General features: G+C 39.0%; 1 protein-coding gene across 7 annotated transcripts in view; it reads right to left on the bottom strand.

Annotated features, from left to right (window-relative positions):
- Myef2 (myelin expression factor 2) overlaps positions 1-14148 on the bottom strand; it is a 35881-nt gene that overhangs the window by 2781 nt on the left and 18952 nt on the right. The window contains 7 exon segments of one of the 7 annotated variants that reach the window (NM_001013205.3): positions 4627-4678; positions 4826-5034; positions 6475-6546; positions 6823-6921; positions 7222-7290; positions 7569-7619; positions 9032-9133. In NM_001013205.3, coding sequence (NP_001013223.2) covers positions 4627-4678; positions 4826-5034; positions 6475-6546; positions 6823-6921; positions 7222-7290; positions 7569-7619; positions 9032-9133 — 654 coding nt within the window. 7 annotated transcript variants of the gene reach the window in all.

Here is a 14148-nt window from a genome sequence, read left to right on the forward strand (position 1 = left end):
GAAATGGGTTTAGAGTTTACTTTTACAAATCCCAGTTCCTCCTGGAAGGAAGCCCAGGAAGGAGCTCAAGTAGAGCAGGGACCTGGAGGCAGGAGCCAATGCAGAGGCCACTAGGAGTGCTGCTGACTCCTCATGGCTCACTCAGCCTGCTTTCTTACAGAGCCAGAACCACCAGCTCAGGAATGGCATCTATCACCTACAATCGACTGGGCACTCCCACATCAATCACTAATTCAGAAAATGCCCAACAGGGTTGCCTAGTGCCAGATCTTATGGAGGAATGTTTCAGCTGAAGCTCCCTCCTCTCAAGGTGACTCTAGCTTATCAAGCTGACATAAATGAGTCAGCCAGCTGAGTGGCAGACAGTCAATATCCAAAATCCTCCAGCATAAGAAAAAACTGGTACACAGGAGCACCTCCATTTAGGTGGCACTTAGATCTCCAAGGACTGTGGAGAATTGTACAAGCTTTGAAACTGGAGGTTCTTCTCTTTCTTTACCTTAAAAATTGGGTTTTTCTAAGTTTCACAGCATAGGTGAAACATAAGCAACAATGAGGTTTATGTGAGCAAGAATACTGGAAACACGTTAGCTTCTCTTGAATAACCATCTTTTAATCTTCAGACAAGATTCTCCTTCCATTTTCAACTAAACTGTCCCTCCTGGTTAAGGGAATGTCACTCAGACATGGAGACTCCATCTCATGGCCTATTGATTTAAGACCTCTTGGCTGAGACTCAAGAGATTTCTCAGTCTGGACACTTACACTACAGACTGGCCTACAGACATGTTCACGGTTAGACCAAGACACCCAAGGAAAACAGATGCCCGAAGAGCCCTAAGCCACCGGCGGGCCTTGGGGGCTGAGACAGGCACGGGTGTTAATGCTGAGCCACAGCACAGCCTCAACTTTTGGGTTTATTTAGGGTTTTTTGTTTTTAATCTTTTAAGGCAGAGTGTCACTAGTTTGCTCTGGGTGAGCTGTAATTTACTGTATAACCCAAACAGTCTTCCTACCTCAGCCTTTCTGAGCTCTCAGACTGCGGGCACTCACCACTACACTAAGGTAAACGCCACATTTCCCAACCATATGAAAACAGAAATAAACATTTTCTTTCTAAAATAAATAATTTACAAGGGAAAGTTTCAAATAATTAAAATCAATCTGCCTAACTTTGTGCATGCTGAGGGTGACTTCTAATGGCCAGATTCTATTTGCAACATGACAAGGAAATGAAAACAAGCCTGACATTCAGCAACTGTGCAGGACTAAACTCAGCCATACACAGGAGAACCACAGATCACACACTGTGCCACACAGAGCACTACTGAACTCACAATGAAACAACGCTTCACTTGCCAATTTTTTAAGTCCAGGCTATTACTTTTGGAAATGGTATCCATGTTGCCTTTTGGGAGTTTATTCAAATCTAGAATCTGGAAACAAAAATTTTCTCAATTATTCTTCATCTTTAAGGAGATTTGAGGGCTGGAGAGATGGCTCAGTGGTTAAGAGCACTAACTGTTCTTCCAGAGGTCCTGAGTTCAATTCCCAGCAACCACATGGTGGCTCACAACCATCTGTAATGGGATCCGATGCCCTTTTCTAGTGTGCATGAAGACAGTGACAGTGTATTCATATACATAAAATAAATACGTCTTTTAAAAAAATAAAATAAGGGAGATTTGAAAAAGATTTTTCCTGAACCACAAAGCTTGATCAGACTATGACTTCTACAGGACAGTTCACTACATGCATTTTATTAGCAAGGCACCTGCCAGTAAGTGAATCCTGGCAGATACTGTGTCTAGAGTACCACTAGATCCTTCTTCAGCAAGAACAATTATTTAGCTAGCCTGGACTCAGGAAAACAAAACAGCAAATAAATCAAAAAAAAAAAAAAACAAAAACAAAAAAAACAACACCTGCCTTTATAGCTAAAGAGATCATTACTCGCTTGTGTCAGGTTAAAACAATACTATATTAAAACAGAAAAACTCTTAGGAGTCATACATAATGTGATATGGCAGGAAACAGTTGGTTCACTTCAAACAAGTCAGATAATACTCTGACAAAAATGATTTAATTCTGTATTACTATAACTTACTTTCTTTGCCATCAATATTAATTCATGGTTTTAAAAAATGGGATATGAAGTTATATAAATACAATACTAAATATAAAATTGAATAGCAGCTTTTAACAGATTTGAAAGTAAAAAAAAAAAAAAAAAAAAACCTCATTGACCTTTTAACTATCAGTGTATTGGCTGACTTTGCATGTCAACATGACCTCTAAGTTAAGAGTCATCAGAGGAAGGAGCCCCAGCTGAGGAAATGCCTCATGAGACGCAGCTCTAAGATGTTTTCTCAAGCAGTGATCAAAGGGAGGCTCCCAACACCTTTCAAACAACTGCCAACTCACTTGCTTTTGACAAGGTTTTTATCAGAACTGCCTCTTCCTAAAATTTTAAATTAATGTAAAGTGAAAGTGCCATCAACAAAACACCCAGACGTACGTAGCCTCTTAGAAAACCTCAGTATTTTATTTTGTTCACCTCCAAAGGTCTAGTAGACTGCCAAAAACGCAGTGATCGTAGTTAGAGAAAATGAATAACTGAATGAAGATTTAATCAGAACGTCTGTGAATATATCACAAGTCTTTTATATAGAAATAATAAAAGGTACTAGTTTAAAAAGGTAAGAAATACCCTAAAAAGCCTCAATCTGGGGTGTAAGAAAATTAGTAAATTATTGTAATAGCTTAAATAAATGAAGGTATAAAAAACTAACCCTGTAGATAATATTCCTGAGAGCAACCCACAAAGGCTTTTTATTTCCTTCATTTTTCCCCCTTAAGTACTTAGAAACGAACCTAGAAACCCATGCATGATAGGCAAGCATCCTACCACTGAGCAATTCCAGCTCTTGGGGTGGGTGTGTGGGTGTGGGTGTGGGTGTGTGGGTGTGTGGGTGTGTGTGTGTGTGTGTGTGTGTGTGTGTGTGTGTGTGTGTGTGTATCTTCTTTGGATTTGATTTCTTATTTTTATTGAAAATAAGATTCTTCTCTAATACAATACATCCTAACTACAGTTTCCTCTCTCTCCAATCCTCCCTACACTCTCCCATCTCCCTGCTCCTGCAGATCTAATCCCCCTCCATTTCCTCTTCAGAAGGAGCAGTCCTCCAAGACATGACAGCCAAAAAGGACAAAACAAGATACAGTAAGCAAGGCAGGGCAAAAGCCCTCATATCAAGCCTGGACAAGGCAACTCAAAAGGAGGAAGACTCAAGAGCAAGCAGAAGTGTCAGGGCTATAAATGCTCCCCTGTTAGGGAATCCCACAGAACGCAGAACTGAAAGCTATAACCTGGTGCAGACCCACACAGACCCCAGGACTGCTCTTTCACCTCTGGAGCCCATGTGAGTCTTGCTTAATAGACTCAGTGGGCCATGTTTTCCCAGTGTCCTCCGTCCTCTCTTGGCTTTTACTTTTATGTTGAGACAGTCTCACAATTGTCCATGCTGGCTCTGAATTGACTCGGTAGCCCAGACAGGCCTTGAACTTGAGGTACCCTGCCTCAGCCTCCCAAATGGCTACAATGACAGGCTGGACCAGCAGCCTCGGCTAGGAAAGTTATCATCGTTGTACAAGGACACTAAAGTTACCTATTATTTTATGCCTTTAAGAATATTCAAGATGTTGGGGATGGTAGTGCACAACTTTGATCTCAGCACTATGAAGGGAGGCAGGCAAACCTTCACTCTCTGTGAACTCTAAGTATACAGCTCAGTATATGGTACTGTATAGTACTTTCAGCCATCTTTCAGCATAACGTGCCGTATTGTGATTTTAGGCTGAGATTCTATATAATAAAAGGAAAACTGTTGCTCTGTGTTGACCACCCAATTCCCCTCTCACACAATTCCCTTATTCTCATATTCATATTCTCTCCCCACCCCCGTCTGCCCTCTCTTTCCAACACACACACACACACACACACACACACACACACACACACACACACACACACACACAGAGAGAGAGAGGAGGAGGAGCTTTTGAAAAGTGAATATGGTACAGAAAAGGCTTTATTTGAAATTAATAAATTAATAAACTAAGGAAAAATTAAGATCTGTAGCTAGTCAGTCTCATGATAGTGAAGAAGAGTTTCCAAAGGACTAGAAGAGCCACCACAATGTATGTTCTAACAGAATCCTAGGCTACTGGCTTAAGGTTTCTATGGTGCGCAAGCAATACAGTGTACAGAATGGCTCTCCATCAACTGTGCATCAGCAAGGGAGTAAATATGCCATTTATTTACTTTTGCTTCTCGTGGAAAAAAAAAAAAGCCTCCAATGAAAAACCATCAACCTCTTTAAAATCTGGTAATAAAAGACTGCTTTATAATGAGTCATGACAGGCTTCCTTGGTGAGTGAGTCTGTACTAAGCCCTGTTGTTTGTTCAAACCTACCAGACAGCAAAACTATTACCCATCTGAGGTTGAATCAGACGAGACCGTGACTGGGGTAAGCCAAGATATAAACATTGTATTTCAAGGTTTAAAAATCAAAAATTTCCGCACAAGAAATTTCAGCACAATTTGTAGTTACTGGTACACTTACCACATTGGCTGAATTTCTCTTTTAATTTCTGCCAAGTCAAGTCAAAAGGAAGCTAAAATGAAAAAATTTAGTAACACATGTTATATATAAATTTATACTTTTATATACATGAAAATAATAAAATGACAAATAAATATTTTATATAGACAGACAAAGATATAGAAAGAATTTTAACTTTCCAATACATTTCTTCGCTTACATTTCTAACAAATATCTGGTTGCCCTTGGAGCCTAATCTGTCTCTCATTCCACTTCCCATGGGACCCGATAAAAACCCTCGGTCCACGTCAATGCTCCTTTCCAGTATGGCTCCGATGCCTGGCCCCATCCTGTCGAAACTGGAGCTCATGCGGTCCAGGCCCATTCCCATGCCTCCCGTCACGGTGCTCATGCCGCTCATGCTGCCACCTGCATTGTAACAAGGGCAGGAGTCCCGAGTTTCAAGTTTTAAAAACAAAACAAAAATAGCAAAAGGAAAGATGAGAGAGGAAGAAAAGAGAATGATCAGTTTTGAAAATGGAGAGGAAAAACTCATTTCTATAACAAAAAATTATTTCCATACAGAAAATAAAACAAGTAATAGATTTTGGTATCCATTTGCTTACTTGAGAAAACTTAATTTTAGTAACTATATAATTATATATGCCTCTGTAAAATAATATTCTAATAAGAAAACATCACATATTTAAAACTTCCATATTATAATATTATATATTATCATGTTATAATAAGCTTTTAATTCTTATATTTTGCAACAGCAAATATAGTAGCTGCTGAAAGCTGAAGCACAGAGATGAAGACACTGTTACGACTCCAGCACACATTTCTCTCCCCACACTCTCCTATGCATCACCCTTTCCTTGCTCACCTTTTACCTCAGTATATGGAGCTGTTTCCCACACAACTTCAATTTTCATATCAAATTTAACTTTCAGTAACCACAGACAATTAATTATCCCATCTCATTCTCCTCCCTAATATTCCTTCATGAAGAGTGTAAAGTCCTAAGGCTTGCCAGCTGGCTCTCTGTTACTGGCAGTCTCCCTGGGAAACAGTGTACACACTGAGATAAAAGGGAAGGTGAGGACGATCCCGAGAGGAAATGAATGCTGCAGGATGGCAGGCAGAGCAGGAAATAAAGAGAAGCACATGGAAAGCAAATGTATCCAGTGGACAGGATGTCACAATTCACACTAAGTACGTTAACTTCCTGTTTCCTAAAATTTCACCACCAAACGAAGCCAGTAAGGTGTGGAGATTTCACAGGCACAGCAAGTCAGCAATGCCCGTCAGGAACTCAGTCTAGCATGTGTGCAGGCTTTATATGATGTTTCCCATGTGGGAGTGGGAGCTGATGGGAGGTATTGGGCATTCTCTAGAGCTGAGACACACCCATGGTTTTGCAAGGTCTAGAAGAGAAGAAAGCAATCATCTCTTCATTCTTATTCTTCAACTTCAGGAAATCCCTAAAATTTGGTGTTTTGTCTCCAACTGCTAGAAGGCATAAGGTATACAAGTCAAACAAACTAGTAGCTATTGGGCAAAATCAAGCAGAATTAAGGCTGGTGTTCAAGTAATGGCAGTTTATGACATGGGTGTGGAAAGACAGTTCTTGGACTGGCTACTGAATACGCATTCTGGTGTTAGCTGAGAAATACCAAACAAACAAACAAATAAAATTAATTTTCAAACATCAATCAAGCTATAACTCATTAAAGTTTCTCAAAATATGGTAAGACACATTAACACATAAAAGCAAACTATTACTGTACTACAATAACTACTCTTGCAAACTCCTTGCAAGCACTCAAATACTACTCAGGAAATTCTATTAAAATTTAAACCTACTTATTCCAGTTCCTACTGGACCCATGTTAGAAGCTCCTATTCTTCCTGCAAACCCTCCAATCATTGCACTGCCTAAACAAGGATGAAAAGATAATATACTAATTAATTTAAATAGTGACACTTCAAAATGCCCAAGGTACTATACTCACAAATAACTAAACATAAAATTTTCTGGAGATAGACAAAATATTCAAGATACTGTAAAAGAGAACCATGAAATTAAAATCCCTAAAGTTTTCTTCTAGTAGCAAACTATGTAAATTATAACTTTTTAACGATTTTTTTACACCAAAAGGAACAGTTAAGACTACAACCTGCAAAAGGGAAAAAGTATACAACCAGCCCTACCAAGTCTACCAAAGGAGTCGCCAAAGCCTCGACTCAATCCAATATCACCACGTCCGAAATCTCGCTCCATGCTACTAGTCATTGCACCGCGGTACAACTCTGAAAAGACGTACGACAAATTAACCCTTCTTCAAGTGCATCAATGTATGGAAAACCACTGAGGAATATGTCTAAGCTAAATTGAGGAGAAAAAGATCAGAAGTTACCAATTCAAAATAGTATGTGGCATACCAACTTACTTCATACACTCACTGTACAACCCACTACCCACCCCCTCCTGCCATGTTTCCAAGTGTCCTCTAGTGCCCGTGTACCTTCTGAAGACTCCTATAGCATCCAAACCCGTGTGTGTGTAGGGAAAGCAAAGATAACGTACCCCGTATAGGTACATTCACCTACCTCCCATTCGGCCAACTCCACCAAAGCCTGCCATGCTATTCATTGCTTCCAGACCACCAAACCCAACGCCTATGGGACAGAGAATAGTTGTGAAACTTGACTGGAGCTACAGATGAGCGGTACATTCTGGAAATGTTAAGTCACCAGTAAGCGCTTCCTTCATTTCATGTTGAGCAGGTAGTTTAACACAGGACCTTCTTTTAAGGGTGTATTTAGGCTCAGTGTTTGCCAACAGCCTTTAGAACACAAGCCAACAATATACCATGACTTTTTTCTACAATTCTCAACAGTTTCTAGTTTCTTTAAAATGGCGATGAGTACATGCAGAAACAAATACTTATACATACCTCCTCCAATTCTATTCACTCCTCCAAAACCCGGACCATCCATTCCCATACCTCAAACAAAATACATAGTATGGACTTTCAGTAAATCTTAATTTGTGACTAACGAATGACATTATAGCAAAGTAAATACCATTGGTTTAGTCACAATGGAACACTAGAGAAGCAGGTACAGGGTATACATAGAAGGATGGTTTACAGAGCTATGTCATAGTGCCTAACCAGTCACCAATCTTCAAACAGGCCTCTGAGCATCAGAGAAAAAAAGAAAAAAGTTTACTATTCACATACAACATCCGGTCAGAGAGTTACTAGAGCCCGTGTGCACTCTTGCAGAGACAATGATGTTCCCACAGAAGACTTAGACATTAAGACTACAAAGTAAAGATGCCTCTAAACACATCAGCTAAGAGGCTGGTCAAATCAGTAACAAACAGCTTGTGTTTGGACAGGAAGGGTATGAGATCCTAAAACAAATAAGAAAAGGGGTTTTGCCAATTATAAAGTTTGTATCATCCTAACAAAAAGACTATGACATACTTATCAGCTCATATACTGAAATGTAATTCTCAAAGGACAGTAAGGGAACCTTTGAAGGGCCAAGAGGTCAAAATAATTTCCATAACTCAATACTTCTGTTTCCCCTCCTCCTCTCCTAACACCGTGGATCTTTCCTTCCATAAACTATCCGATGCATGCCATCACAGCAAACCCAAATGCGGACACAGCAGTACAGCTATTGACATTACCCAAACACTAGGAAGAGATGCCAAAAACAGAATCACTCTTCTCTGATTAGAAACACTTTATTTTCTTAAAAATAATACTTATGTTAATTACATGTTTCATATTATATACATTAAGTATAAATTTTAGGATTAAGATTGTCATCAGAGTAAATCATGACTTTTAAATAAATAAGTCAATTTTTTACAATTTTAAGTTTTTTTATAATACAGTAGACACTGGGAAACATAATCACATAAGTAAAATCATGTTAGAATTTTCAGCCAACTTAAAAGAATGAAGTTTGCTGAAATTAAAAGTTGGAAAGCCGATTTCTAAAGATAATTAAGAGTGTAACTAACAGACAAATAGCTACTTCAAAGCTACCTTCCAAATGTAATACATTTAAACTGCCTATGCTACGGCATGTTGCCACTCATTCCCGGACTCTACATCCCACGATGCAGAGGGCACTATGGAGATACAGAGGAGACGTCATCTCCTTAAAGCCATGTCAGTACGCACAAACTCCAGCTACCTTTCACATGCCTGGCCCCAGAAGCCGTCCCCACCTACACCTACCCTCTTGTCAGCTGCTCTCACAAGGTTTCTCTTCTTTTTCAGACAGAATTGACATGCTAAACATCTTGGAACAGAGTTCTCTAAGTACTAAGACGAATAAATACAAGCTTTATTAAACAGCAAATAGATCACTTACAAAGGTTTCAAGAAAAACTTACCACTTGGACCTAAATTTCCCATTACACCAGTTATGTTCAGCTGGCTGGCACTAATTGGCTGTCCACCTGGACCCAGTCCCATTCCAATGCCTCCAAGACCACCTAAATCACAAACAACAACATTACCAAGACTCGCATAGAACTAACTGTACCAACTTTTAAAACTAGCTGTATGCTTGCAATAGTATCCTAAAAGGTCGCAGATAGCAAGGGTTCTGGTTTTCATTTAGAAAGCAACATACATAAAGACTAATACCATTTATGAGGGAAAAAAACCACTTACGAAGTAGGTTCAGCTTACACTCCATTTGAAGGTACCGAGAGAGGTGTAACAATCTGACAAGAGGGGGTCTGAGAAAATGGCTCCAGGAGTAAAGGATTTCCACTACAAACATGAAAACCTGCCTTCAATTCCCAGAATGCACTTTTTTAAAAGCCAGAATTATGTTGGACATGGGTAATCTTAGATCTGGTGAGGTAGCAGATCTCTAGGGCTCACTGGCTAGCCAGTCTAGCTTACTCAGCAAGTTCCAGTCAGTGAGAAACTCAGCCTAAAAAAAGTAGACACTGCCTGAAGAAAAACACCCAAGGCTCTCTTCTAGCCTCACTTCCACACCTACCCACTCCCAACCCGAGACACACACATACACCCCAAATGCATCCCAAGAAAGTGTGAAAGACATTTTGTCATGTCACACATGTGGAACTCTCTTCTCCAGGAATGGTATGACATCACCATCAGAGCAGTTGTGATCACCAACAGGAGAAACTCCCAAGATTGGGTAAACTAATATTCCTTTGTGTAATGAAGAGAGCTCACAAACCCACTTATACCCTGGAGGAATTAACTATTAGTTTGGGAAGTGGGAAGAGGGATGACACACGTGACTATTTCTTGTTGGTATTGCACCTGTAAGTTACCCATGATCCTATAGGTTACCTGTAGATAATTAAATGCACTAATTCACCAAACAAGACTTGGGTGAATCATTTCTTTATGGTCTGTGGCTACTAGCCTTTCTGGCTGAAGACATGTTTCTCAGACATCCTCATGTAGTAACACTGTACATACATACCTGAGAATGAACATCTTGCTCAGTGTTGAACAACTAAAATACTAGTATTACATTCAAAATAGTCCAAATAGAACTAAACGGTCGGCAATTACTGAAGAGATAAGACTTGAAAGCAGAGAAGAGGACAATGAGGACAGCCCAGCTGCAGCTATGGAACAAGATTCCTATCCAGACAGCCAACACCAAAGCCAGTTTTCAAATTAGTTATAAGGGTCTGGAGAGATGGCTCACTGATGAAGAACACTTGTTATTCTTACAGAGGACCTGGGTTCAGTTCTCAGAACCCAAATGGTAAATCGCAAGTATGCTGGATCCACAAACCTGAGTGTCTTAGAGAACTTAGACACTGCACACACCTGATACAGGCAAACACCTATACACATAAAATATCTTTTAAAAGCCCACAACACTGGAAACTCTAATTGCCTGGCTTTATCATGATATTTATTACATTTACAAAATAAATGTTCTCATCAGGCATGAATATGAGGAATTTGAGACCTTACATTATCTGAACACCAACATTTACCTGTGACTAAATTCAGATCTTGTCTCTTGTCTTTAAATTCAAGTTTGTTTATTGTTTATTTGTTCAGTTTTAATATACTGATGCTCTTTAAATAAGTAAGGAAATAAGTAAATAAATAAATAACTTTAGAAAACTTTAGTTATAACCTCCCCTGGGCATATATCCAAAGAACTTCAAATCCTTGCACATCTATCTATATATCTGTGTTCATTACTGCTCTATTCACCATGGAAAAATAAATAAAGAAACCAGACTAAAAATTTACCAAAAGATGGAAAGATAATGAAAACATGCTAATATATAAATGGAGATTTATTCAGCTACAAAGAAAAGTGAAATTTGGAGAAAAAATAACTGGTGAACCTGGAAAATATAATATAAAATGTGGTAAGATGAGCTGGAGAGATGGCTCAGTGGTTAAGAGCACTGACTACTCTTCCAGAGGTCCTGAGTTCAATTCCCAGCAACCACATGGTGCCTCATAATCATCTGTAATGAAATCTCATGCCCCCCTCTAGTGTGTCTGAAAACAGCTACAGGGTATTCATATACATAAATAAATTTTTTTAAAAAGATGTGGTTGAGACAACTCAGAACAAAACCCTGCGAGTTTCCCCCTCATCTGCAGACCCTCCCTAACCTATAAGGTATAGAAACTAAGGTAAACAAGTGTAGGGCAGGTCAAGCCCAAAACCTCAGAGAGGAGACCGAAAGTGAGTAATATTCAGTAACGAGGAAGTATCCAATACAGACAAAAGGACACATCATGAAAGATGTTATAAATCTGTTTTTGCCTAGTTTTCAAGATGTGACTTCAACTTTCGGTTGCAACGTCAGTTGTAAGAACCATTTCTGTACTTCCAGAGTCTAATATGGGTTAAGCCTTTGAGGCAATGATTGTTTGGGCTCTCTTGAATACCATTACCACAATGGGAGTCATATGACCAGTCACTGCGCCTTTCTGTTACACTGGCTCAGTTAGGAAAAAAAATTAGCAATTAAGGCTTGGGGCTAGGAATTATATACTGTAAGATTTGTACAGAATGGTAGTTTTAAACTGCACAGATTAATGTCAAGTAAATGTGTTCCTGTGCCTAACGATATCACAGTAATTATAATCTCAAAGAACTATAAAAGAGAAAAGAACTATAAAAATGAAAAGATAAAAATTAATATCAGAAGCATGGGAATTGAGAAATTTCCCACTTGCCAAGTCACAGTAAAATGAGAAAGTCAGATGAAGGACGTAAAAAAATCTGATTCTATGGTAGCTCATGACTTTATTATATCTCAAGACAAAAGAAAGTATGAAAATACAAATCATTAAAAAATATAAAGTATACCTAATAGGACAAGTTTTTTAATTCATTGTTTGAGACTTCACACATGTATACAAATACATTTTGATTGAATCATTGCCCTGCTCCTTCCCCCACCCCTACGACCGCCGCCCTCCCCACCACTGCCTCTCAACTTCACACATTTCTTTGTTGCTTTAAACTACTGCGTCCACTTAGTATTGCACTTGCATGGGTGTAGGGACATCAACTGGGACCTGGGCATGCTCTCGAGGCTGTTTCTGAATCTTCCCCAGCAGCCATTAGTTCCTCAGCTAAGGGTGGGCTTGCATGCACTCCTTCCTTCACCAATCTCACTCACCCAAGCTGAGACTATTATGGCTGGCTTCACTGTGCAGGCCTTGAGCTTTAAAATTTACTGCTAATAGAGGTAAATGCAGTCAGGATCATGAACAAGGCGAGCCTGGCCAGGTAAACTGGGAAGGGAGGAAGCTGCCTTACAAAGGGAGAAAGGGAAATATTCAAATATGCATGGTTGGTAAGTTTCCGCTGTAAAAGTTCAGCAAGTAGTAATCCACACTCATTCTGCAGTGAAACTGTCAACCAGGGACTAGGACTCTAAAATTAGTTCCATGAACAATAAACTACCAAAAAGAGGGGATAATTCAACAAAAGCCTTATCTGAATTATGGATTAGCAACAATAGAAACCAGAAGACTAAACTATTTACAAAATGCTAAGATAAAATAACTTAATCTTAAATTCTCTTTAAAAAAAAAAATCAAACTATCTTAGAAGACATTTACAGAGCAGCCAAAATTAGAAGAATTTACTAACAATAAATCCTTGTTGGGAAAATAAAAGCTTAACAAATAGATACTCTGAAGAAATGAGCAGTAGCAGGTGACAGAAAACATGATGTGTACTTGTGACGTCTGACAGTGACAGAGCGCCCTGTGCCAGTGCATGCAGTTACCAGAAACGGGTTAGAGTCAAGGAGGAGGATACAAGATGAACTTCAAGCTTTATACATATATAACATCCAGGGTCACCACTCAAAATACAGACATATTTACAAAGTACAAAAGGTGAAACCCAAACTAAGAAAATGAAAATCCATCCAAATGAACCACTAAATGTGAAGAAATTTAATTCCTCAACTTCACATAAAAGATTGCCAAGCCAATTTTAAAAGATGTAATTGCAGTTATAACATTTACACACAGAAAAAAAACATTTACACACAGATCAAAAACAGTAATACAAAATAGTATAAACTACACAAAATTGTATTTAGTATTATACAAGGACTTAAGGTAACTACAAAATCGCCTTGTAATAAATTACTTGATTTGAATTTTTGAAATACTTCAAAATATTTTCAACAACAAAAAAGTAACTAAATCTATCAATACACTGAAAAAAAATTACCATTAAGTACTTCTTAGTAACCGGTAACCCAAATAGGTAAAATTATACAAAATTATATAAAAACAGAGAAAGGCTACAAAACACTTAAATGATTAACAAACTTGACATAGTGAACAAAGATGATTTATAAAAATGGACCTATGGGTAAGTCACCCACGATGAGATTCTAAGGCTGTCACACAATGAGTCACGGTCTTATAGACCATGTGCTATGGTTTACCACAGTGAACCCAAGTGAAAAACCAATAGGAAGTACAGAACTCATGAATTTGGAAATTGTATTTTCAAATATAAAAGATTCAAAATAACTGTAGTGATTGGTAATTTATAAACACTGAACTATAGAAATGGTCATGCAGAGCCTGTCCCACATGGGGATCCAGCCCATATACATACAGCCACCAAACCTAGACAATATTGAAGTCAAGAAGTGCATGCTGACAGGAGCCTAATATAGCTGTCTCCTGAGAGGCTCTGCCAGAGTGTGACAAATACAGAGGCAAATGCTAGCAGCGAACCATTGAACTGAGAATGGGTCCCAGTTGGAGGAGTTAGAGAAAGGATTGAAGGAGCTGAAGAGGCTTGCAACTCTGTAAGAATAACAATACCAACCAACGAGCTCCCAGGGACTAAACCACCATCCAAAGAGTGCACATAGACAGACACAGGCTCCAGCTGCATGTGTAGCAGAGGAAGGCCTTGTCAGGCATCAATGGAAGGAGAAGCCCTTAGTCCTGCCAAGGCTCAATACCTTCCCCCCATCCCCCACTGTAGGGGACTGTC

The sequence above is a fragment of the Rattus norvegicus genome, chromosome 3, assembly GCF_021556685.1.
Source record: "Rattus norvegicus strain SHRSP/BbbUtx chromosome 3, alternate assembly SHRSP_T2T, whole genome shotgun sequence".
In the NCBI taxonomy this organism is placed as follows: domain Eukaryota; kingdom Metazoa; phylum Chordata; class Mammalia; order Rodentia; family Muridae; genus Rattus; species Rattus norvegicus.